This window comes from Oryzias latipes, chromosome 8, assembly GCF_002234675.1.
Source record: "Oryzias latipes chromosome 8, ASM223467v1".
In the NCBI taxonomy this organism is placed as follows: domain Eukaryota; kingdom Metazoa; phylum Chordata; class Actinopteri; order Beloniformes; family Adrianichthyidae; genus Oryzias; species Oryzias latipes.
This window is the reverse complement of record NC_019866.2, coordinates 10,142,704-10,164,825: the sequence shown is the minus strand read 5'-3', so window position 1 is coordinate 10,164,825 and position 22,122 is coordinate 10,142,704. Positions and strand designations below refer to the sequence as shown.

General features: G+C 38.1%; 3 protein-coding genes and 1 long non-coding RNA gene across 5 annotated transcripts; 2 read left to right on the top strand and 2 right to left on the bottom strand.

The window, feature by feature from the left end:
• Nucleotides 1-565: 565 nt before the first annotated feature.
• LOC101169538 (Usher syndrome type-1G protein homolog) lies at nt 566-7,080 on the bottom strand. 2 transcript variants are annotated; one of them, XM_011478142.3, is made up of 4 exons: nt 6,677-7,079; nt 4,007-4,460; nt 3,082-3,878; nt 566-1,802 (listed from the first exon to the last, which is right to left on the bottom strand). In XM_011478142.3, the coding sequence occupies exons 1-4, from the start codon at nt 6,838-6,840 to the stop codon at nt 1,799-1,801; spliced, it is 1,419 nt and encodes a 472-aa protein (XP_011476444.1). In that variant the 5' UTR covers nt 6,841-7,079; the 3' UTR covers nt 566-1,798. The 2 variants fall into 2 exon arrangements, with proteins under 2 accessions (XP_011476444.1, XP_004071452.1); XM_004071404.4 differs by lacking the exon at nt 566-1,802 and having other exon boundaries at nt 2,522-3,878; nt 6,677-7,080.
• A 1,327-nt stretch (nt 7,081-8,407) lies between these two features.
• Nucleotides 8,408-11,993, top strand: otop2 (otopetrin 2). Its single transcript, XM_023957527.1, has 6 exons — nt 8,408-9,586; nt 9,674-9,810; nt 9,930-9,988; nt 10,302-10,444; nt 10,528-11,453; nt 11,536-11,993. The coding sequence occupies exons 1-6, from the start codon at nt 9,160-9,162 to the stop codon at nt 11,704-11,706; spliced, it is 1,863 nt and encodes a 620-aa protein (XP_023813295.1). The 5' UTR covers nt 8,408-9,159; the 3' UTR covers nt 11,707-11,993.
• Nucleotides 11,994-12,533: 540 nt separating this feature from the next.
• LOC101169291 (Golgi apparatus membrane protein TVP23 homolog B) lies at nt 12,534-15,062 on the top strand. The gene is made up of 7 exons (XM_004071403.4): nt 12,534-12,627; nt 12,807-12,874; nt 12,958-13,102; nt 13,631-13,720; nt 14,121-14,246; nt 14,347-14,475; nt 14,553-15,062. The coding sequence occupies exons 1-7, from the start codon at nt 12,616-12,618 to the stop codon at nt 14,577-14,579; spliced, it is 597 nt and encodes a 198-aa protein (XP_004071451.1). The 5' UTR covers nt 12,534-12,615; the 3' UTR covers nt 14,580-15,062.
• Nucleotides 15,063-15,792: 730 nt separating this feature from the next.
• LOC101171581 lies at nt 15,793-17,579 on the bottom strand. Its single transcript, XR_002873604.1, has 2 exons — nt 17,139-17,579; nt 15,793-17,056 (listed from the first exon to the last, which is right to left on the bottom strand). It is a non-coding gene; the product is annotated as an uncharacterized LOC101171581 (long non-coding RNA).
• Nucleotides 17,580-22,122: the final 4,543 nt, after the last annotated feature.

The window sequence follows — 22,122 nt, the reverse complement described above, 5'->3', positions numbered from 1 at the left end:
GCAGCGAAAGCCAGTAGTCTTTTAGAGGACACTGATGAATTTTACAGCTTTAGCATTCAACATCATGCATGGATCCACCATGCGATGACTCTGGAATTCAGCTTTTGAGAATCTGATGTGGCATTTATGACGCCTGACAGGTCAGGAAGATTTCAGTGCTTTGCTGCTGCTCCATGCAAAACATGATGCTTCATGATCCCCCAGCTCTGTGGCTGTATTGTCAGACTGTTGTGTTTAAATTCTGCTCATTTAACTTACCTCCTACACCCTAATTCATCTAAAAGGATAAATAACTATCACAATAAGGATTCTTCTACATTTTTCCTTTTTTAAAGCCACAATGACCCAAAAAACAAACACATGTTTGACCCTCTATGGTTGCTCTACACCATCCATCCACCCTCACTGACTTTAGAACAGCAGGCAAAACTATGCAGTGAGAAATTGAACAGAAAGGAAACTGTATTTTATCAGTTTAGCTCAATTAACATCTGGTAACATCTGTTGCCACATGCTAACATGTCTGCAGGCTATGCATGTAGGAAATTATTGAAAAACACATGGGTAGGTATTTTCATTTGCAGTTCCATGTCTTTTATTAGAGGTCTGGACATTCAAACAAGACTCTAAACAGCAAATTAGATTTCAGCTCAATCAGCACACTGGCAACCATCTTAATTTTGTCACTGTGTATATAAATCATAAAATCATCTATTTAAGACAGACTGTGCAAAAAAAGTTGAATCTCGGGGTTTCTCCAATAGTACATTTGACTGAAAAAAAGAAAGAAACTTACTGAAAACAAGAAGAATGTAGCCTATATAAATAAAGAAAATCATAAATATTGAAATATCCGTTTGTGTGGGGAGACCCTTTAGCTGTAACTGCTGTTGTGTTAAAACATTACAACACAAGCAATAAACACCTTTGGATCCATTTGTTGTTTATTTACAGAAAACAAAATATACTGGGAACTGTAGGAAAACTTTAGAAAAAGAAAAGTTGTGAAAACAAATAATAATAATGGTTAACAAGAAGTTGTACGTCATAAAAAGACCACTTTAGGTAAATATTGTTGGTTATTGTGCTAATAGGAGGCCTAAACTAACATTCGTGCAACCTTGATGCTATAGAAAGTGGCTTAAATATATTTTACACATCATAAATTTTCAAGATATTATTGGCCTTTTAAGATTAGTGAGCCATATTAACACAGCCCCCTAAATGTAAACATACTTTAAAGATTAATCATTCATTTTAATAAAAGACATTAAAACTAGTTTTAAAAGTTATATTTAAGTTTTATTCTTTTTGAGTTTAATACGTTTTTAATAGTGTTGTTTTAAGCAATGCACAGGCGATGCAGGCACGTGAAAGTTCTAGATTTACCCCTTAGGGGAAAACATATTCCAGGAGACGAAGCCCACAATAAGCTCTCTGTTGGTTACACTGTGAGGCATTCAAGAACACAGCACAGCGCTGCCATCCGATAATTATCTTTCAGTTTGTGAAATTGCTCAATGCAGCGGATCCAACCGTTCAACCAGTTGGGAGAGTTAATTTCCGGTGAGTTTCCTGAACCAAAAAAGCACTGAAAAAGAATCATGTTAACCATTTATGCCACCATTATTTTTTTCTTATTTGACATATTGGTTGTGACAGGGGCTTTTTAGTTGTTCTTTTTTTTTTGTCATAGAAGTACAAAATGTAAAAGTCCTTCCTGCTTGCATGTCCAAACGCTCCACTGACCATTGAGATGTGGATGAGATCGCAGCAGGCTACCCAACTGCAACTTTTGTCATCTGCAGAGCAAACACAAAAACATGCACGCTTGTCATCCAGCCTGTCGTGTCACAAACAAAATGTGTAGACCAGTACGAACATGTTTAACACATGCATTTGGGAAAACCTACAAAAATCGCTTTTATAGATGTGAAAGGAATTCACATTTTAAGAGGAAAATTAAAGGCTAAAACGGATCTTTTAAAATCACTTAAGGACAAGACAAACATTTTTCCAATTTTGGCTAGTATTGATCATAGATGGTACTTTAGTTAGCACCTAAAAACATATTTACTAAAAAACCAAAACACCCTGTAAATAAATACATTATATTTTAATTAAGAAGCATCTGAATCAATGCAGTGAGTTTGCAGTTAAATGATAAAGTCAGCTTTAAGATTTAGGCTATGTCCAAATTTCCTCCCTACTCCCCAAATATTAAGTGTAAACAGTACGGGACTATCTGGGAGCCGGTTTAGCTCGTGCTGGTTTGCGGCGCCTTCCGTCCGTGTAACCAGAGTTCGACTCCGGGCTGCTCCCTGTTCCCTTCTCTACCTCTGTGCCAGTCCCAAGCCCGGTTTGAGAAGGTTGCATCAGGAAGGGCATCCGGCGTAAAACATTGCCAAGTTTACCATGCGACTTGTTCGCTGTGGCAACCCCTGATGGGAGAAGCTGAAAGAGGAAGGAAGGAGTACAGGACTATCTAGTGCCCTAGATTTTAAAAGCTATTCGGACGCTCACTACTTTTTTTTTAACGCCAAATATGATGTCACTGATTTTAAGAAGTAAAAAAACCTAATAAATACGAACATTTTACGAAGACAACTTCTGAACCCACTGTGTTCTGCAATGCATTGTGGTCTACAGTCGCAAAGCACACTGATGAGTTGCAGAGACTTCAGGGAAATTTCTTGATTTATTTGGACAGCACTACAAAATGGCGAATGTGCTATATAGTGCACTATGTAGTGAGTAGTGAAGGGATTTGGACACAAGACCATGTTTAAGTCATTGTTGATGGAATATAAATGAAATGAAATAACAGTTTAATTTATCTTATTATATTCTGACCATAACAGCAATTCCACTTTTTTTTTAAATTTGAGACATCTAACTATTTCAAAATCACAAAGAAAGCCTTGCCAACAAATAGTTCTTGCTAAAGTATTGTAAATCAAGGTTCCTATTTATTAGCACTTTCTTCTTTATAACATTGTTAAAATCCTGGTATAACCGGAACATACACACGTTTATTTCACAATCCACTTTGAAGAATTCCTACAAATCCCCATCACTTACAATTCTGTATCCTCAATGCAGTCAGGGTCTTCTATGGTCTCCATTCGTATTCTACAGGCATCTAGGATCTTTTTCCTTGGTCCTAAAGGTATATGGATACTCTTGAGGTCATGGTCAGAGCACAGCAGCAGAGCTGGTAGGTCAATCTTTTCCCTCTTGAATATGGAATAAAACTCGCTCATGCTTTGTGTGGCAAGAAAAACCTCCAAAGGATTTGTCTTGAGTTCATCATCATCATCCAGTCCTAAATCGACATCCTCCCAGGGTAGTTCCTCCATGTTCCTCTCCTGCAGGCTGTGCGCGCTGCCAATGCTGTCTTCATCCAAACTAGGGTATGGCTGCAGTCGACTGCGTAAACGAACATTATTGCCTGTCCGGGCCACACTGGCTCCATCTCCACCACCGAGGTCAAACATTCCCCCGCTCACATAGTTCCTCCTGAAAACCATAGTGCCCAGACCAGGTCTGTTGAAGAGGGAATCATGTCCAGAGTCAGTGCTGATCTCGGAATAGTCCACATCTGGCCCGTGGAGATCCGGCTCACTAATGGCACGAGAAATGGCATCATCGTTGTCTCTTGGGAACATGTCGAAAACATTGCGACGACCACGATCCTTTGGGTTGACATAAGTCCCTTGTTTGACAAACATGACATCGTTACCCAGCTGAAGTCCTGAAAGGGAGCGCACACTCTTTCTCCCATCTTCGTAGATTTTGAAAGTGCTGTCGCCCTGTTTCCTCCTCTCTAGCTTCTTCTGGATCTTTGTTTTCCCTCGGTTTGTGGCATGAAGAGTCGCCTAAGATGACAAAAAGAAAGACTTGCATTGGTGAAGTGCTCTCTAACATAGGTTTATCTATGACACAATCTGACTAACCAATAATTATTTCAACATTTAGCTTGTTAGTCAAACCATAAAGTCCTAACCTGAGAATATGGCACACTGACAGTGGTTGTGTGGAAGTTGCGTAGCTTCTGGCTAAAAGTGCTGCTAGTGTAACTGGAGAAACTCATGGCGTCTGATGCAGAGGCTTCAGACGACTCTTTTTGGAACTTCCTTTCCATGTGCTTTCGGTGCTTCTTTTGCATCTTCACGCACTCTTTGATTCGCCTTTCAGCTTCACGGAAAGCGCGGTCCTTAAGCTTGCCAACCAATTTGGGATTAAGACCTGTCTGCTTAGCAGCAATGGAATCCAGGTAGCGTACGCAATCCATGTGATTCTTCATGGCTGCCATGTCCAGAGGTGTGTGATAGTCATTGTCCAGGCACCATATGTTGGCCCCAAAAGACACCAGGAAGAAAAGGCAGTTGAGGTGACCATTGGCTGCAGCGAGGTGAAGTGGTGTGTTGCCCCATATGTCACACTTGTCTGGGTTTCCTCTGTAAGAATAAAATGTATTAGAAAAGATTTCAGCGCAGAAATATTTGCATCTTTAACCTCTCCAAAGAGATGAGTCACTCATGACTAAGCATATACAAGGTAATATTTAGATATTATGTAATAGTTCAAAGTCTATATCTATATCAGAGACTTTGGACAATAACATTTTGGACATTTTGACAATAGGGTTAAACAGACACCTAGCTCAAAATCATGCGTTGCCATTATTAGTGTTACACCAAACACTCTCCCCTACAGACCAGCCTACGACCTGTGGGTTACCCCTATGAGTGTCGCACTGTTTCGGGTCTGTAATATGACCACAGGATTGGCTGCACCAGTGCTTTGCTGCATGTATCCTGTTTCAAGGGAGGCCACGAACGACATGGCTGGCTCAGAAAGCACAATTGTTACACAGAATTCCTCGAGTCAGAACAAAGAGTTGCACACCTTGTTGAAAGATGTGTCAGTGAAATCCTTTTTGGGGTTCTATCTATTTCCTTTTTCCAAAATAATTATAAAATTAAAATTAATTGACATGTTTTTTTTTATTAATAAAATACAAACATTTTTATATTTAAAAAATATATTTTTTTAAAATGATTTACTTATGAACTGCACTTTACTTTGTGGCAACCAAACTAAACTTTAGTGACATAAATTTAATAAGAAGTTTCAAAAATCAATTTGCTTTTTTTTCCAATTTAAAGTTTTTTATTGGAATTTATTATTTGTCTCAAAAGCTGACCAAAAGCTCCCATCCTCCCTTGCAGCCACATCTAGGCCTAAAATATTTAGAGCAAAGGACGCGAAACTATGTCCACGCAGCCACATGTATTATTGATGGCGGCACAACAAGGTTTTCTTAAGGAACATGCGCTAGATCCGCGATTACCTAAGCTCCACTCTGATTTCAGCAAAGTGAATTTAGAGACCAAACAGCAACAGTACAACAAAAATCAAACGAGAAAATTCCATCATAAGCACAGAGCAGACATGTGAAGGAGCAGAGGACAGAGTTTTGAAGATTTAAAGAGTCACATTTACTACCCTCTGAGCTAAGATTACACAGGGTGGTAAAAGGTCATCGTATGTTGATGGCATTGTCTGTCATTGTTCATTTATATTTATGTCTGCAATAAAAAGCTGAGCGCAGCAATTCCCTATTACTTCTCTGCTCGTTTTCACATTATGAGCTCGTTATTTTCCCATCCCCTTGACAGTTTTAGGTTACTGTAGGTAGCCTGATGGGATTAACATGCCAAATATAGAAAAGCAAGGTAACTTTCCCATGAACTTGTAATGCTAAGTCTTTATCATATCAAATCTCATGACATGTTAGCTCTTCATGTTTAATTTTAGGAGTACATGCAATCTTTGTGTCTGATGATACAGGAATACTATGGCTCCTTTATGACACTGCAGCTGTGTGTACCTTAATTTCCTGGGAAACATCTTCATTTTTTGAGATCCAGCTTTTTAGAAAGCTATTTTTATTTTTCCGAACTGAGCCAAACGGATATGAGAATGTCTCCACATAACTGTCTAATATCTTTGGTTAATATTTCATTTACAAAGATAATAAATTAGTGCCCAAAACTGATTAACTGAGCTGACAAAAGCCCTCTGATCGCTCATGTTTGACGTGTGAGAGACGCCTGTCTGTGGAGTCTCTTTTCTGAGAAGGGAGACACATGTGCTTTTCATGCCAGACAAAACGTGACATTTGACCTTCAACAGTGCCGTTGTGCTCAATGGTGCAGCAGGGGGAAAGAAAAAAAATTCCGTTTCAGCAATCAAAGCATGCACGCTCCAAATTGTGATAGGGTTAGGGTTAGGGTTACTCGGACTGTCTTTTAAAAAAGTTGTTTTTTATGAGTTGGGTTTAGAATCAGAGCTCCTCCTTCAAGTGCTTTGGAAAATAAAAGCTGCAACTTTAAAAGTCTCTCCGGCTAAAAAGGGCCTTTGGGTGGATTAAGCAATTCAAATTTGATCTATTGTTGGATCCATTATAATGCATATCACTAAAATTGGAGTAAAGAACACATTTATATTGAGGCATTTGAGATTTTATAATTGCAACTTGGCTGCCAAAGATATATTTAAAAAATGCAACTTCATAAAAATTAACCCTTTGTAGTTTGTGAAGAACAAAATCGTGGGAGTATTTTGGAGGAATCTCTGACTCTGCGTCTTCTTCTCCATCCATACCCACCCCCTGGCCACAATGAGCCGCAAAGCCTCCAGATTGCCGTGGTAAGCGGCCCATAACGTCGGCGTCATTCCATCCTCGTCCGGTGCGTTGAGATCCTTCCTGGTCGCCTCCTTCAACAGGTCCAGGTAGCCATCCCGGGCCGCCCTGTGGTATTTGTCATTCATGGTGCAGAATCAATCCCCTCTGCGCGACTCCATGTCGTCTCCTCAGCACCACCACCATGGTAGCCGTCATACAGGCATGACAGCACGCCGGCAGCTGAGGATTCGTCCCCGCTGCTTCACAAAGAGGGAGCCATGTCTGCCTGGTGGAGCTCCGCCAAGTGGAGCGCGTCGGTGGTTTCCAGGGACGCAGCGGCGCCCCAAGGCGCAGGGAAAACAGTGCTCCCCATGGCCGAGGCAGGGTATACGCAGTAGAGAGGCCACAACAATCCAGAAAAAAAAAACATTACAGAAGGTCATGGAGGACCTCCATAAACTGAGTTATGGCTTTCATTCACTCAAAGCTTTGTTGTCTGATTCCATGCATGAATGAATGCACTAACACTGCAATAAGAGGAAGCCTGAATGTAAGAAAAAAGAATTTTAAGAAAAGAAAATCACTAGTAAGTAGTAAAATTATCTGTCCATGCAGCAAAGAAAAGTTACTTAACAAGATTTTATACTGTAGAAACAAGGAGTTTCACAAAAGCACTCAAAAAGTAAAAAAAATGAGCTCAGAAAGCTAATTGTCAGATAGAATTACCTAAAATTAAATGTTACAGCGCAAGAATAAGTAATTTTTTGCTAGTTCTAAGCAAATGGTTTATATCGTTTGAGTTTTTATTAACTTAATTGTAGTTTATTTTGATTAAAGTCACAAAAAACGAGTGTAATAAGTAGAAATGACTCATTTTAGATCAAAATGCGAACAAAGTTAAAATATGACTTTAGTACAAGTTGGGCTATTAAAATAAATCCTCATAAAATCTAAAACTAGCACTTATTCCTGGAACACAAATCTAAATTTTTTGTTTCCAAAATATTGTTAACGAATACCAGTTTAACTTTATTGAAGTTAGAACCTCCCTAAAACTTCAACAAACACTACAGTGAAATTTTAGTTTTTTTGAGTTTTAAATCAAGTTTTTCTGTTGTCGAGAGTTTGGAGCAAAAGGATAATTCCTTATTTCTAGATCCTAACTCCTAATGAGGAAAAATCTTCTACACTGTGATGATTTTGAGAAAAGCTTGGAAAGGTGTTTAGTGCAAAGAAAGTCAAAACAGCTTCAAAACTATAAAATCTTGAACATCTAAAAAAAAGAAGGTTTGAAATCTCTTTGAGTATCCAATTGTTTGCAGTGAAGTCTCCATATGTAAGATTATCTACACTTAAATGCTGTTAATATAACTTTATTGAGAATTATATTGTTTATAAGACTGACAGATCAGATCTAACATTTCAGTCTATAAAATTCACATAATTTAGATACATCTGCTGTTGTGGAATTAAAAAAAACTCACAGTAAAGTAAAATATACATTCAAGACGAGTCATCATTATTACAAAAGCACAATACTGAATCATGACTTGCATAACATTTGCCCTACCTATGGGGCATAGCATTAAATCTAGTTCTTAGAAAACGTGCCAAAGACAAACCTTTATGACAATAGGTACAGGGAATAATCAGGTTTTTCATGCACCAATCCTCAAATTGATTTAAAAGATGGAGTTTCAGGTGGATTACATTAACATGGAGGATTTAGATCACACATTGTTTAGGACAAGGGCGGCGATTTAAAAAAAAGTGGTTATAGGGTTGTTAAGTAAAGAAAATCCATCATTGTGTGTTTTTTTTTGAAGTAGGCAGCCACAATTAAAATGTACTATATAGTAAAAAAAATAGTTTTTGAACAAAAGAAAAAAGTCTTGTTTTTTTGGGGAACTCATGACCAAAATATTCCTGAAACTGCATTTTGAATTTTACGCAATATTATGAGTTCAACACTGTGTTTGGTGATAATATGTTGTTTTGCAAAACAGATGGACATTTATGACTCTTTGCACGTAAACACTTGTGTTTTGGGAGTATATAAAAGCCTTGGCAGCTTCCTCTGCTGTCAGGATCTCTCTACATCAGGTAGGCTTACAGAAGTCCCAAAACTTTTGGTTCATTTTCATTTAAAAAAAAGGGTTGCTTCTCTAATTTTCACTTAGCAAGCTTTTTGGATTTTTTATTGAAAAGCGTTTCTGTTTTGAATGCTTTACACATCTTTATGTCACTAATTGTTTTTGTGAGAGAGGGAGGAGATTTGTGATGCAAAAAAATCACTCAAGTCTTGTGGAATTCTTTTTTTTTTTTTTTTTTTGGTGATGAAGCAGAGGGATTTGCCTTTACAAGGACCCAGTGAGCGGGTGTAGCTGATAAACCTGAAATATCTCATATCTGGTTCCAGGTGCAGGGCACTGACTCATTTGTGAAGGATCCCAGAGAGAGGAGGCATGTGTTTCAACCCCGGATACGCATGTGAATGTTTGGCTAGCGGCAATCTGTGCGAGCCCTGCAAGATGACAGCCAAAGACAGAGATATGGAGGAGGCGCACCTCTCCAACAACATAAATGCTGCAGGTCGAGCTGCGAGCGAACCCGAGCTGAACGTCTCCTCTGAAGTTGGTCGGGACCGGGGTCGGAGCTGGGGATGGATGCTGTCTGCATTCATCTGTCTGAACATTCTCATTCTGGGATGTGCTTTAGTCAGTGGCAGTGCTTCCAATAATGTTAAAATCAGCACCTCAGATCTGCAAGTTTTTCTCATCATCCTCCTCCTCCTCACCTCCATCTGGATGATCTACTACACCATCTACATGCGCAGGACAGAAAATGCTGTCATCTACAAGGATGAGCACGCTGGACCCATATGGCTCAGAGGTAAACAAATTTTTAATCTAAAAAAAAAAAAAAAAAATTATAGTTTCATTTTTTTTCCTATCAAAATTAAACTTTTTTTTTTTTTAGGAGGACTTGTGCTGTTTGGGATCCTCAGTATCATCATGGACATTTTCAAGATTGCTAGTTATGTGGGATACCTTCACTGTGATTCAGCTGTTAAAGTAGCCTTCCCGGTGGTACAACTTGTCTTTGTTATCGTGCAGGTAATAATGAGACCCCCCTAAGAAAGAAAAAAAAAAAAAAAAAGAAAAAAAAGAAATTCCAGAGTGATTCATTTAATCCGGCTGCAGAACAATAACATCATTGTCGATTCAACTTGCAGACATACTTCTTGTGGATCCACTCGAAAGACTGCGTTCAGCTCCAAAAGAACATTTCATGGTAGGTGTTCCTCCTTTTTTTTTCATTTATCTCTTGAGTAATTGAGCGCTACCCAGATAATTGATGGTAAACTTATAATGGTGCAGCAACATCCTTCCGCCAATCGAGCCACTGCTGATTAGAATTAACATTTTCTTAGAATCCACATGCAATTTACAAGAAGAAAAAAAAAAACAAATGGCTTTTTGCATATGCCACTTGAATGACAGGCAATTTCCAAGCATTGGGAAAAAATGGCTTGAAGATGCTTTTAAATGTCGTTTTTCAAAACAGAGAAGTTTTAACATGATTATTTTTTCTTTTTGGTATTTAGCTGTGGGCTGATGCTCACCCTTTCCACAAATTTAGCTTTATGGATGGCTGCAGTGACAGAGGAGTCCCTTCACCAAACAGTTCTTCCTGACTATGAGGTCAATGTCACAAAATTATCCGCCAGAAGCTTGTACATCAGCAAAGGTGATTGAAGCAGAAGAAGCCCCTAACGTTGCAGTCTGTGAGGAATCAACAACTGACAAAGCTGTTTTCTTGTCATCCTGCAGCTGGTTATGGAGACGACTCCTGTAAATGCAGCCACACCTCATGTGGAGTCTTCAAGGAGGCCTATTACTATCTCTACCCCTTCAATATCGAGTATAGCCTCTTTGCCTCTGCCATGTCCTTCGTCATGTGGAAGAACGTGGGGCGGGTAGCGTCTGAACACAGCAAGCACAACTTCAAATTCACCCTTAAAGACATCGTCATCGGCCCTGTCGTGGGGATCCTTCTAGTGATAGCAGGCTTGGCCACATTCATTGTGTATGAGATTGAAATGAAAACGTACAGGTCTGATGATGATGATATTAATGACCACGCTGTGATGATGCACTTCATCATGAATATCGTCATCGTGACCATGATGTCTGTTTCCACTGTGATCGGCTGTGCCATCTTTAAGGTGGATCACAGGGAGCACGTGTCAGAGAAAAACCCCACCCGCAGCCTGGATGTGGGACTGCTAGTGGGGGCCTCCATGGGGCAGTTCATCATCAGCTACTTCTCCATCATTGCGACGATTGCCACCGGAGCCAAAGGACACCTGAACAGGCTCAACCTGGCCTGGGGTGTACTGATGGTGTTCCAGCTGGGCTTGCAAAACTTCTTTATCATTGAAGGTCTGCATCGAGAGCCCTTCCATGAAGTGGAGGAGCCTATCACTGTAGTTGAGAATCCATATGTACTGGAACTGCGAAAAGAGGACAATAACAGTAATGAAAAATCGGAGGAGAGTTGCTTTGAAGGAGCAGAAGATAGCAGGTTGGAAAAAACAAATGCGAGCACCTTTGAAAGGGGGGAAGGCGCTGCAAAACCAAATCTTGTCCCAGCAACTCTAAACTACAGCAGTGCAACTGAGCACAAACACAAACTACTCTGGAAACGGCGAGTGTTGAGAGAGGTCTGCGTGTTTTTGCTGCTGGGAAACATCATTGTGAGTCAAATTTCTCCTGCTGTGACCAACTTAGTTTTAAAACAAACAGAAATACTAACATTTTTTTTACTGTCTTTCCCAGCTGTGGATCATGCCTGCTTTTGGTGCTCGCCCTCAGTTCGATCATGACACAGAAGTGGAATTCTACAAATTTAACATGTGGGCTGCTATTGTGAACGTGGGACTTCCTTTTGGGATATTTTACAGAATGCACTCAGTTGCCAGTCTATTTGAAGTGTTTCTGAATTCATAAAACAGTAGCTTTGAATGTGTTCAGGGCAGCTATTAGGGACATTCAATTGTTTTGTATAAAGTGATTTATAAGCATATCTTTTATGTGAAATAGCCGGTAATGTTACTATGTTTTTGATAGTCTTGTTATTTTTTTAGTGTGAGTATGTTATTGCATGAAAGCATTCAAAATTTTATTTTTTAGAATTAATCACAATAACTCTGTATAACCTATAGCTCATATTGTGCAATTTAATTATGTCTATTCAAAATAAAATGCAAATAAAAGTTTGAATTATTTTCTTGCAATATCTATGATTTAGAAAGCGTATGTTCTATATTATTGTTTGTAAATCCAATGGTTCCACACATACTGATTCAAACTCAACTTTAACTTACTAACTGGTAAAAATAAATAAGTGTGGTAAGTAGTGCCACCTTGTGGTAACTTTGTAGAATGGCAGACAAAGGACGCAAACGGTATCGTGAAAGAATGCTTTCGAAAGAGAACCACGGATACATTGTAATAACAAAAATTATGTTTACAGAACGAATTGTAGAATATCAAATATATAAACGGACATATTAATCATTTGATCAAACTCGAATTACAAATTTATTAAACCATATACGCATATAAATTTGGGGTTCATTATTTACTGCGTCTGCGTCGGGCATGTCGACAAACGTCAAACATTTGCAAGATAAAGGTACTTTTGCAAATCAACTATATAAAAAATAAGAAAATACATGTTTACAATTTGAATTTTCAAAAGCATATTTTTAAAATAATTTTGAAATCAGTATTTAAATTGTAAATGGTAAACTTGTTTTTAGTACAGGCATGTTTAAGAACAGACCAGTGATGGGTCCTTAGCACATTCTTTTGTTTACAACCACGTCACCAGGAAACGCATCCGTCCTCATCAAAATGCAGAAACAGGTGAACAACCATTTATTGCGTTTTTGTAAAAATGAAGAGGTTATTACTTGATTGAATTTAAGTCAGCAAGTCCTAATTTGAATTTATATCTCGTAGAATTCCAATACATGACTGAATTTACGAGATTAGTCGGTTGTTTTTGGTCATTGTTGTGACTTTTTTTCTGCTTCTGGTTTCAGGACTCGCAGTACTCTCCTCTTTTCGGGGAAGAGGAGGACAATTTTAAACAGAGTCAGCCTACTGTTAGGTAACGGCTGCCTGATTTATGTACAGCCCTAACTACTGTCATTCTAAATGTAATTATTAATGAGCCACTTAATTGTATTTCAGGCGTCCTGTAGCGTCGTTCTTTCACCTTTTCTTCCGAACGAGTGCCATAGTGGCGTATCTACTGTGCGACATCTTCAGCGGCCGTTTCATTGCCTGTATGGTCACCATCATCCTTCTGCTGTCATGTGACTTCTGGACTGTCAAGGTTTACTGATCAAATCATAATGTTTGAATCAAAATTGCATGTAGAACATTTACAAATTTTATTCACATGTTGCTTAGATATATAGCTGACAAATTTGTATATGCATCCTAAGTAAAAAGTAGTCTATTGAAGTGTACTACATGTTTATTAGGCCCATTAAAAGGGAGGCAGTATACTTGGAAGTACTTTTTATATACTATTTTTGTAAACTTAAAATGTAATGCAAGAAGTATTCAGTTGGTATACCTCCTACACTACTAGTACATGATCTATAACAGACTTGCTGTACTTATAATTAATTATACTTAACAAAATAAACTTCAAAAGTAGCAGACTTGATGGAATATATAACCTTGACATAAAATACACAAAGAAGTAATAGTGGGAAATTCAATGAAAATCTTTTACCTGCATGTGTATTTGTCAGCTAAAGGTTTACAACAATTGCAACAATAAAGCATAACAAAGCAACAAAATTACTTTTCTGTAATGCATAGTATACAAACTGCTGTTCTTTTTGGATTTTAGAATGTCTCTGGCAGATTGCTTGTGGGCCTTCGATGGTGGAATCAAGTGGATGAAGATGGAAAGAGCCGCTGGATGTTTGAGTCACGCAAGGTGAGCCTCAGTTCTTGGGCATCAAAAGTTATGAATTGTGAAAGAACTGGAGAAATTATATTTGAATAGCTTATTTATAGATGAAAAAAAATCCTCAAATGTTCTCCACTTGTGGAAAAACAGGATCTTCAGATTTCCTTCTAACAATCCAACGTGTCTTTGGCAGGAAATAGCTTCAGCTCTTTGTAAAATGATATGCACCCCAGAAAGTATCTGAATAGTGAATGCAGCTTTATCCTGGTGGGTAGATTCAGGAAAATGAAACACCTGCAACCATAGCTGCAGAGTCCCTTCTGGCCAGCTGACAGCAATGTAACAGAAAACTGTGGCTTTGACATCCCTGTCATAGAATGTGACACATGAATACATGAAAGGTTTTCTTGTGTACTTCTCTGAACAGGCAGATGGTGGGAACAGTGGGTTTGGTGCTGAATCGCAGCTCTTCTGGCTGGGACTCATTGTGTGTCCCCTTTTCTGGGTCGTTTTTCTCTTCAGCACCCTCTTTTCCCTGAACCTCAAGTGGCTGGTCAGTTCTGAGCTTTTGCACACAAGTATCAGCTAGAAGGAACTTATTCTGAATTACAACAAGCTAGTGATTGACATTTGAACTTCTTCTCGCACTCTAGGCCGTGGTGATCATGGGTTTAGTTTTACAATGGGCCAACCTGTACGGTTATGTCAAATGCAAACTCGGTGGAAAGTCTAATCTAAGAAGCATTGCAACAAGCTACATCGGCACCCAAATCTTTAATCGGGTATGTCAAATTTCAGTCTAACATTTGTGAAAAATGTAGAGAAATGTTTTGTTTAATTCATGTTTGTTCAATTCAAGGCTATGAAAGAAAGCAGCGGGTCCTGAAAGCTAAACAAGTGTGGGGACACCAAATGAAAGTGAGGAGCTCGTCGCTGGATGTGCCAAATATATTGACTTCATTAATATCCAGAGGGTGTCGGTTCATTTCCAGAGAATTCTAGGGGATTTTATAATATGTAATAAAAAAGCTTTACCTTCTTCACAGGTGGACTTTTGTGTCAGTGGGGATTTATTTATCTGTTTATGGCTAAGTCTTAAAAGGCTTTTGGGTAGAAAAGTTTAGTATTTTTTTGTGAATTATGGAGAAAAACACTGTTTTCTTTAAGTGTATGGATGCCATTACTGAATATTTTGTTTTTTTAACTAAAAAAAATGGGTCACTTGGGTGCATTAATCAGATCAACAGACTATTTCTTGATTTGACACGATTTTACAAAAGAAGAGATAAAAGAACTGTATTTACGATTCTTCTCTGAAGTTACCTTGTTGCTAAAGAAAAAATGAATTAATAAAAGTTGTAAATAAGCAGATGTTTCAACATTATTTCCCCTTCTCTCTCTGTGGCTACACTCACTGGACTCTTAAAAAATGCATTAAGTTTGCTAATAATTTCAATGAATACTGAGGTGCTTTGCTGTTTTTTCTGCACACGTTAATTGTCACACTACTATAACAGTCAAATCAGTTCTGATCAATACTCCAAGCAAAGATATGATATAATTCCTAAAAACCTGCCTGAGAGTCCTGTTTGCTTGTCTATTTTCAGTTTTTATGTGTAGTGAAACACAGTATCTTAATTAAAAATGAATAGAAATATCAATTCAGAAAGCTAAATGACGGTTATAATAATTCCAAGCCAAGTGTAGAACTTAATTTGTTATATTGACAGGAAAAGAAATCTGTGATTGGCCGAAAATTCTTCTATCAATCAGCTGTTACATCCAAACAATTGAAAAACTAGCCAACTTTATTCACAGAGCTGACACAAATGAACTAATAATGTTGAGCAGATATTTACTTATCAGCTGTGTTCACCTCTGTGTTCTTGTCTTTGTGCACGGAGAGATTTAGCCACTAGATGGCATCAAGCAAACATCAAGGTTTGGGGTCCTTCCTTCTCTCACACAGATCACTGAAGGCGCCTATATTTTATTCATAAGTAAATAAAGAATCTATAAGTTCTTTGTTTTCAGTCATTACTCTTCTCATATTGCTGTGGCAACAAAACAGGATCATTAATTTATTTTTGTTTTTTTTATTTTTTGCCTATGCTACTTTGGAATAAAAAAAAACTAATTTAAAAAACAGATCGGTGACCTGCACCCTTCCCAAGTTGCAGGTGCATGACATTACAATAAGTACGATGAGTCAGCAAACAAAAGATCAAGACCATAAAACCATAATGCATAAAATCAATGAGAATTTTAAAAATCTCACACACGTGCAATTAAATATCACATTGAAATTAATAGAATACGAAAGAAACACGACAGCTCTTTACACATCCATGCACAAACACCTGTAAAGTCATTGTGGCAAAACAAAAAAAAGGATTAAAGCCAAATTGTAAGAGAACGACAAAAAAATGTCACAACTGTTGTTTTTGTCAGTGGTTTTTAAGTTTCAAAGTATATAAAATATGTTATAATAAAACAGATGCATGATAAAACAAAAGGGTTTTAATAAGTGTAAATGCTGTATAAAGTAATAAATGTCAATGTTTAAAAATATGCATTGACATAATTAACAAAGAAATGTGTTTATCTCTTATTCTGGCCTTTGGGTATTCTATATTTTATAACATTTCAGGTTGAAACAAAAAGGGTTTAATTTATTGTGTCGCTTAAATGGGATCTAACTGTACATAAAACCTCAAGTACAAATTTGATTTTTACATTTTTCCTTTTTATAAGCTGATATACCATGCATCTGCTATTTTGCTATTAATTAACGAGATTGAAAACTCCTGGTGCAAAATTAGGCTCTGGCAGCAAATGGAACCATATAAAAGGATGCAACTACATCAAAAGGACACATAAAATATTGTGTGTGTTAAAGAGAAAGATTGACTTAGTGATTTCATTAATATGAACTGCTTCTAGCCGAAAATCCCATCTTTATTTTCTATTTTTCTTTTTTAATGACAACGAAAATGTAACTAGTGAAATTCTAGAGGTACAATCTTTGAGTCTAAGTTTCTTATCTGTTCCATCTTCTTTGTCAGCGTCAGTGTATACTAAATTAGAGGTTAGCAAGAACTTGGCTGTATCAGTACCAGAAATTAAAATGATCAATCTCGCATTTATAAGCTACCATTATACCAAGCATAACACACATATAGATTAGCCCCAAAATGACATAAAACAAAAAGAAGATTTTGTCCAGTTTGTCAGCAAATGCGTGTTTACGTTCATTCTGGTTCTTCTGGTCATCAAGACGTTGAAGGAACGTCACCACTTTTCTGAGCATCTGAACGTCTTCTGGGCCATCGGGCAGAACGACATGGATGTCTGCTTTCAGCTCTGCAGAGAACGAAGCGACAGAGAGCTCAGAACTCCCAAGATTATCTTCTCATTACATTTTAGACTCTTTTGGTGCGCTCACCTTCCTCATCCTTCTTCTCATTGTCTTTTGTGTTTTGTGGTGCCTGGCGTTTTGACGGGGAGAAGAACGCGAGGCTCCCATCATGGGCCAAACGAGTCAGCACCATGGACACCAGCATGCTCAGCACCAACAAGACCAAGCAAATGCAAAAGTGGATTCCTGTGGCACGCACAAGGATGATTGGATGGGGAGGGATGAGGAAAAGAAAAGGGTCTGATTCTTCACAGGGGACTCACGTATTATGGGGCTACAGTCCCCATTTCCAGGGAGCTGACTGTTGAGCAGGTTGAGGAACATGACGAAGCTGAGCACCAGAGTGACCTTAAACCCGTTGCGTCCACCTCCATGCAGCGGCAGGGCAAAGCTGACAAAATCAGCCAGGACGATGAGAACAGTGGGCAACAATAATGTCATTAATGGGCTTGAATAGTTGATTTTCAAACCCACCTGGTGAAGAAAAGACAAAGATAGTGGAAAGACATTGATCATTCTTCTACTTTCCATTCAGTTTATGGCTTTCTTTTAAGGTGAGCTACAACCTCATTCATACATTTTTATGTCCACTTTTGATTAAACTTTCAAGATATTCAGCAAATGTGATTATAAATAGAAAATTACAAAGTCAACATGAAAATAAAGTAGTTATTCGTAAACTCTACATCTATTTGCACTGTAAGTTGTTGGAGCTGGATGAAATGTTTTTTTATTTCATTTTATTTTTAGCAAACAAACATGTGGCTTTCATGCATGTTGATAAACTTACAGCAATAAAATTGCGGTCTTCACGTTGTTTCTTCAGACGTGCATAAGTTGTCTGCCAGTCTCCTGTTGATCCATCAAGTGATCTGACTTGATCCAGAATCAAGGTTGTGACACACTCTGAATAAAATAAAATTTTCATGAAAACAAAAAGTTTTTGCTGTATACATTAATGAGTACATTATACATTTAAAAAGTTAGGATTGGCTCTTAATGCTAAATTTGAAGACATTTTTGTAGAAACGCTGGGTGGTGAGGTAATAAAATTAAGATAACAAAATAGTTTTTAGGATCAAATAAAACAAACACAAAAACAGCTAAACCATCAAATTCAAATGTATGATTATCTGAATCAGTGATATATTTTGCAAATAATCCAATATGGCAGATTTTTTAGATTAGGCTATTTTTTTTAAATGTGGTTTATTTGTATCAACCAAGACCAAAGATTACCTCCACTTGAAAATGTTTCAATCGCAACAGGACATTCATCACCAGCAAAGGGGTAGTTGAACAGATTGACTTCACAGTTGATCTCTGCATTAATTTGCACTTCATGATTCACTGTGCCATTGCTGTACACCAGCAGATCATTGGCGTCGTGCTTCATGTTGGTCGATATTCTACATATTAAGAAATAGCATAAATTCAAGAGGTCCACAAAATGTAAAAATACCACTAAGAGTACATGCTGGTAACTCACCCGTTCTTGACTTGAAGCACTGGTGTCCAGATTTTATCAACTGGCAGCATCACTGCATCATACGGGTAAACAGAAGTGTCCCACGCCAGCTGAGGATCAGTCCATTTCTATGAGACAAAAAGTGAAAATGTGTGTCAGTCACTAAAATGGGTTTTTAGCTTCTTTCAGGTTTGTTTTTAGTTCTTTTTCCGACTTACAACTATGGCTCTCAGACGGCTGTTTAGGCGCAGACTCTTTGTGTTCTGCAAACATGGAACCAGATTAGAACCAGATTCACAAAAAAGAGCAAATGAAAGAAAGTAATGAGCCAGTTAGGTTCTAAATGTGGAACTATACAATAGTCTGTGTGGTTCCAAAGTCCAAAAAATGCTTTACTTTATACAAATCAGATGCATTTCTTCTTAAAAATAAAATTTTGTGTATTTTACCACAAACCAAGAGGACCACAGAACCTATTTCTGATATTTTTCTGTTACACTGATGTCATCATGGGTTCTTAGAGTTCAAACAAAAAAGACACCAAGGTACTTACAACAGACAGAGTTTGGTACTCGATAAATGGTACGTAGATCGGTAGGGTACAGTTTTCATCCTGAGGCATGGATAGCATCTCCATGTCGATCAGCATTTGTGCCAAACATCTGCGAGTTGTGCACGTCGAATCAACGGTCCCGCTTCCTAAAACTGAGGATAAGTATTCTTACCAAGACAGAGATTGTAGTTTTAAGACTTATATATTTTTAACAAAACGTGCGTACTCACCTAGGATCAGAAAAGCCACTAACAAGGGTGTCCTCTTCATTTTATTTTTGCAGCTTTTTATTTTTCAATTTCTCTCTGCTATTACTAACTGTGGGACTTCAAATGCAAATGACGGAAGATTTAAGAGGCAGTCATGAACCATCTGACATGACTCTTAAATAGGCTTGTAATGTTTGTCTACACATTACAGGCCCCCCTCATAATTAAATAATGACTTACAATAGCTTTGGAGTTCCTTTTCAAAATTAATTACAGCAGACTCTGAAGCCTTTTCCTCATTAAGTCTCCATAAACAAGCAAACCTTGTGTAATTATGCCTATTGCATGCAGACACAGGTTGTTCCATCTGTCATTTGTTATCATAGCAGGCTTTCCCATTATACTACTGTTCTCATTAGTACAATGGAGACTGAGCTGTCATATGTGAAAGTAAGCTGTACCTGGTGGTTATTAAGGCAGGAAGAACTGCTGCTTTACACGTCACATCAGAACAAAGGCTTGACAAAGCCACACATTTCCTGCAACTAAGAGCTGTTTTGACAGCTGGATGATAAAGCTAGTTTTTGTATGCATGTGTGTGTCTGCCTTTGCATAATGGCTGAGTCTAATATACATATAAAACACAAAAATATTGCTCGTATTAGATCATCCAAACTGCTTCACAACCAATAAGAATGTATCTGACCGCCATTGTTCCATTTTGTCCTTGTAAAAGTGCAACATTGTCACTGAGTAGAAAATTTTTTACCTCCATCTACGTTACCTCAGGACCCGGCAGCAGAAACCACAAAGGATCCAAGTAAAACGTTCAAAATTGTATTAATATTGGCAACTATACTGTAGTGCTGCTGGAGATAAAACTGGTAAGGCAGTTCAGCAGAATATTATTCTGTGGTCTGTTGAAATAATAACTCTGATGCAGAAATGATCAAACAAGACACCATGGGGACTCCTATAAATATATCAACTGCCTCAAAGGAAAATGTGGTGATTTACCACCTTTTCATTCATTCATTCATTCATCTTCTTGACCGTTTTTCCCTTTCGGGGTCATGGGGTTGCCGGAGCCTATCCCGGCCACTTGGGCGTAGGCAAGGGATACCCTGGACTGGTCGCCAGTCTGTCGCAGGGTAGAATATCCTCAATCACATGGCCATTCACTCTCACACTCACGGACAATTTAGAGTTGCCAATGAAGCATGTTTTTGGACGGTGGGAGGAAGCCGGAGATCCTGGAGAAAACCCACGCATGCACGGGGAGAACATGCAAACTCCACACAGAAAGGTCCCCCATTGATGTTGTTTTTTTTCATGTCCCCTAGCCGGGACTTGAACCAGGGGCCTTCTTGCTGTGAGGCAAGAGCGCTAACCACTGCACCACCGTGCAGCCCTTGATTTACCACCTTTGTTTACGAAATGAATGAAGTACTGGGCAGAATACTCTGACAGCCTTCTTAACCTGACACTATGACTTGGATGGACCTTTATGATCCCGATGATCAGAGGGCAGGGTAGATCATCTTTGTTCATCACTTCTTGGGATAAATGTTCTTGAATGTTTTAGAGCAGGGGTGTCAAACTCCAGGCCTGGAGGGCGGACCTCCTGCTAGTTTTTCAGAAATCCTGCCTCATCTGCTGCTGATCACCTGGATCAGGTGTGTTTAGCCAATAAAGAGCTTTAATGGCAGGTTGGTCAGAAAATATGTAGGAGACCGGCCCTTGAGGCCTGGAGCTGGACACCTGTGTTTAAGAGGGATCAGGATAACATTTCATTTTTATTTTTTTGGTTGCAGATTAATGTTCAATTATGTTTTTTAGGGAATACAAGTAGGCCAGAATTCACTGGATTTATTTCAGTTTTTCCGGCCACAGAATAAAGAATTGAGGCTGCTGGAGTCATCCTTAACAAGAAGGATGGAATGAGGAAGAAATTTACAGTGGATCTTGTGCTTTGTTCCTCCTATTAAGTGTCTGCTTAGATCACATATTTAAGACTCACTCCGATCATCTCTTGATCTATTGTAAAAGCTTTCTCAATGATCTTTTCATTATTAGATTAGATTAGATTAGATAAACTTTATTCATCCCACAATGGGGAAATTCTCTTATCTTCAGCAGCAAAAAAAGACATTCAGAAATACAAACAGCAAAAGAAGTGGCATACACAGAGGATAAAGTGACCTTCAGAACAACATTATAGATAAATTACATTATAAAAAAACATTATAGATACTCTATGACAAAAGTAAATGTAATTTTAACAAAAATAAATAAGTGAAAATACACAGCAAAAGCAACCGTTAAAGACTAAAAAACAACTGAAAAAACGACTACAACAGTTTGTAAAAATAAATAAATGAGTGACTGAAAAACACCCGTGGGTCCGTGGAGTGTCACTGTAACACGGTGTTGTACAGTCTGATGGCTGTGGGGAGGAATGACCTGCGGTAGCTCCTTCTTGCACTGATTTGTGGTTTTCTGTAGCAGCTTCTACTTCATACCTACAAGCTTTTTTCAACAGTATTGCTTCTGATTCTCTATTAATTTGAATAAAGATCTACTCGGAAAGGCAACGTTAAGCTTAATTTTCTTTATATATGTCCTCCATCATGACAAAAAAGCCACAAGAACATGTTAAAAATACCAAAAACAGTTTCTGAAGAGTGGGTCTTTGGACTTTTGTTTGTAAAAATCTGGGATTTTTTTAAATAACGTTGGTTTACTGTTTTGTACCACTTACTAACTTACTTTATTGCAATT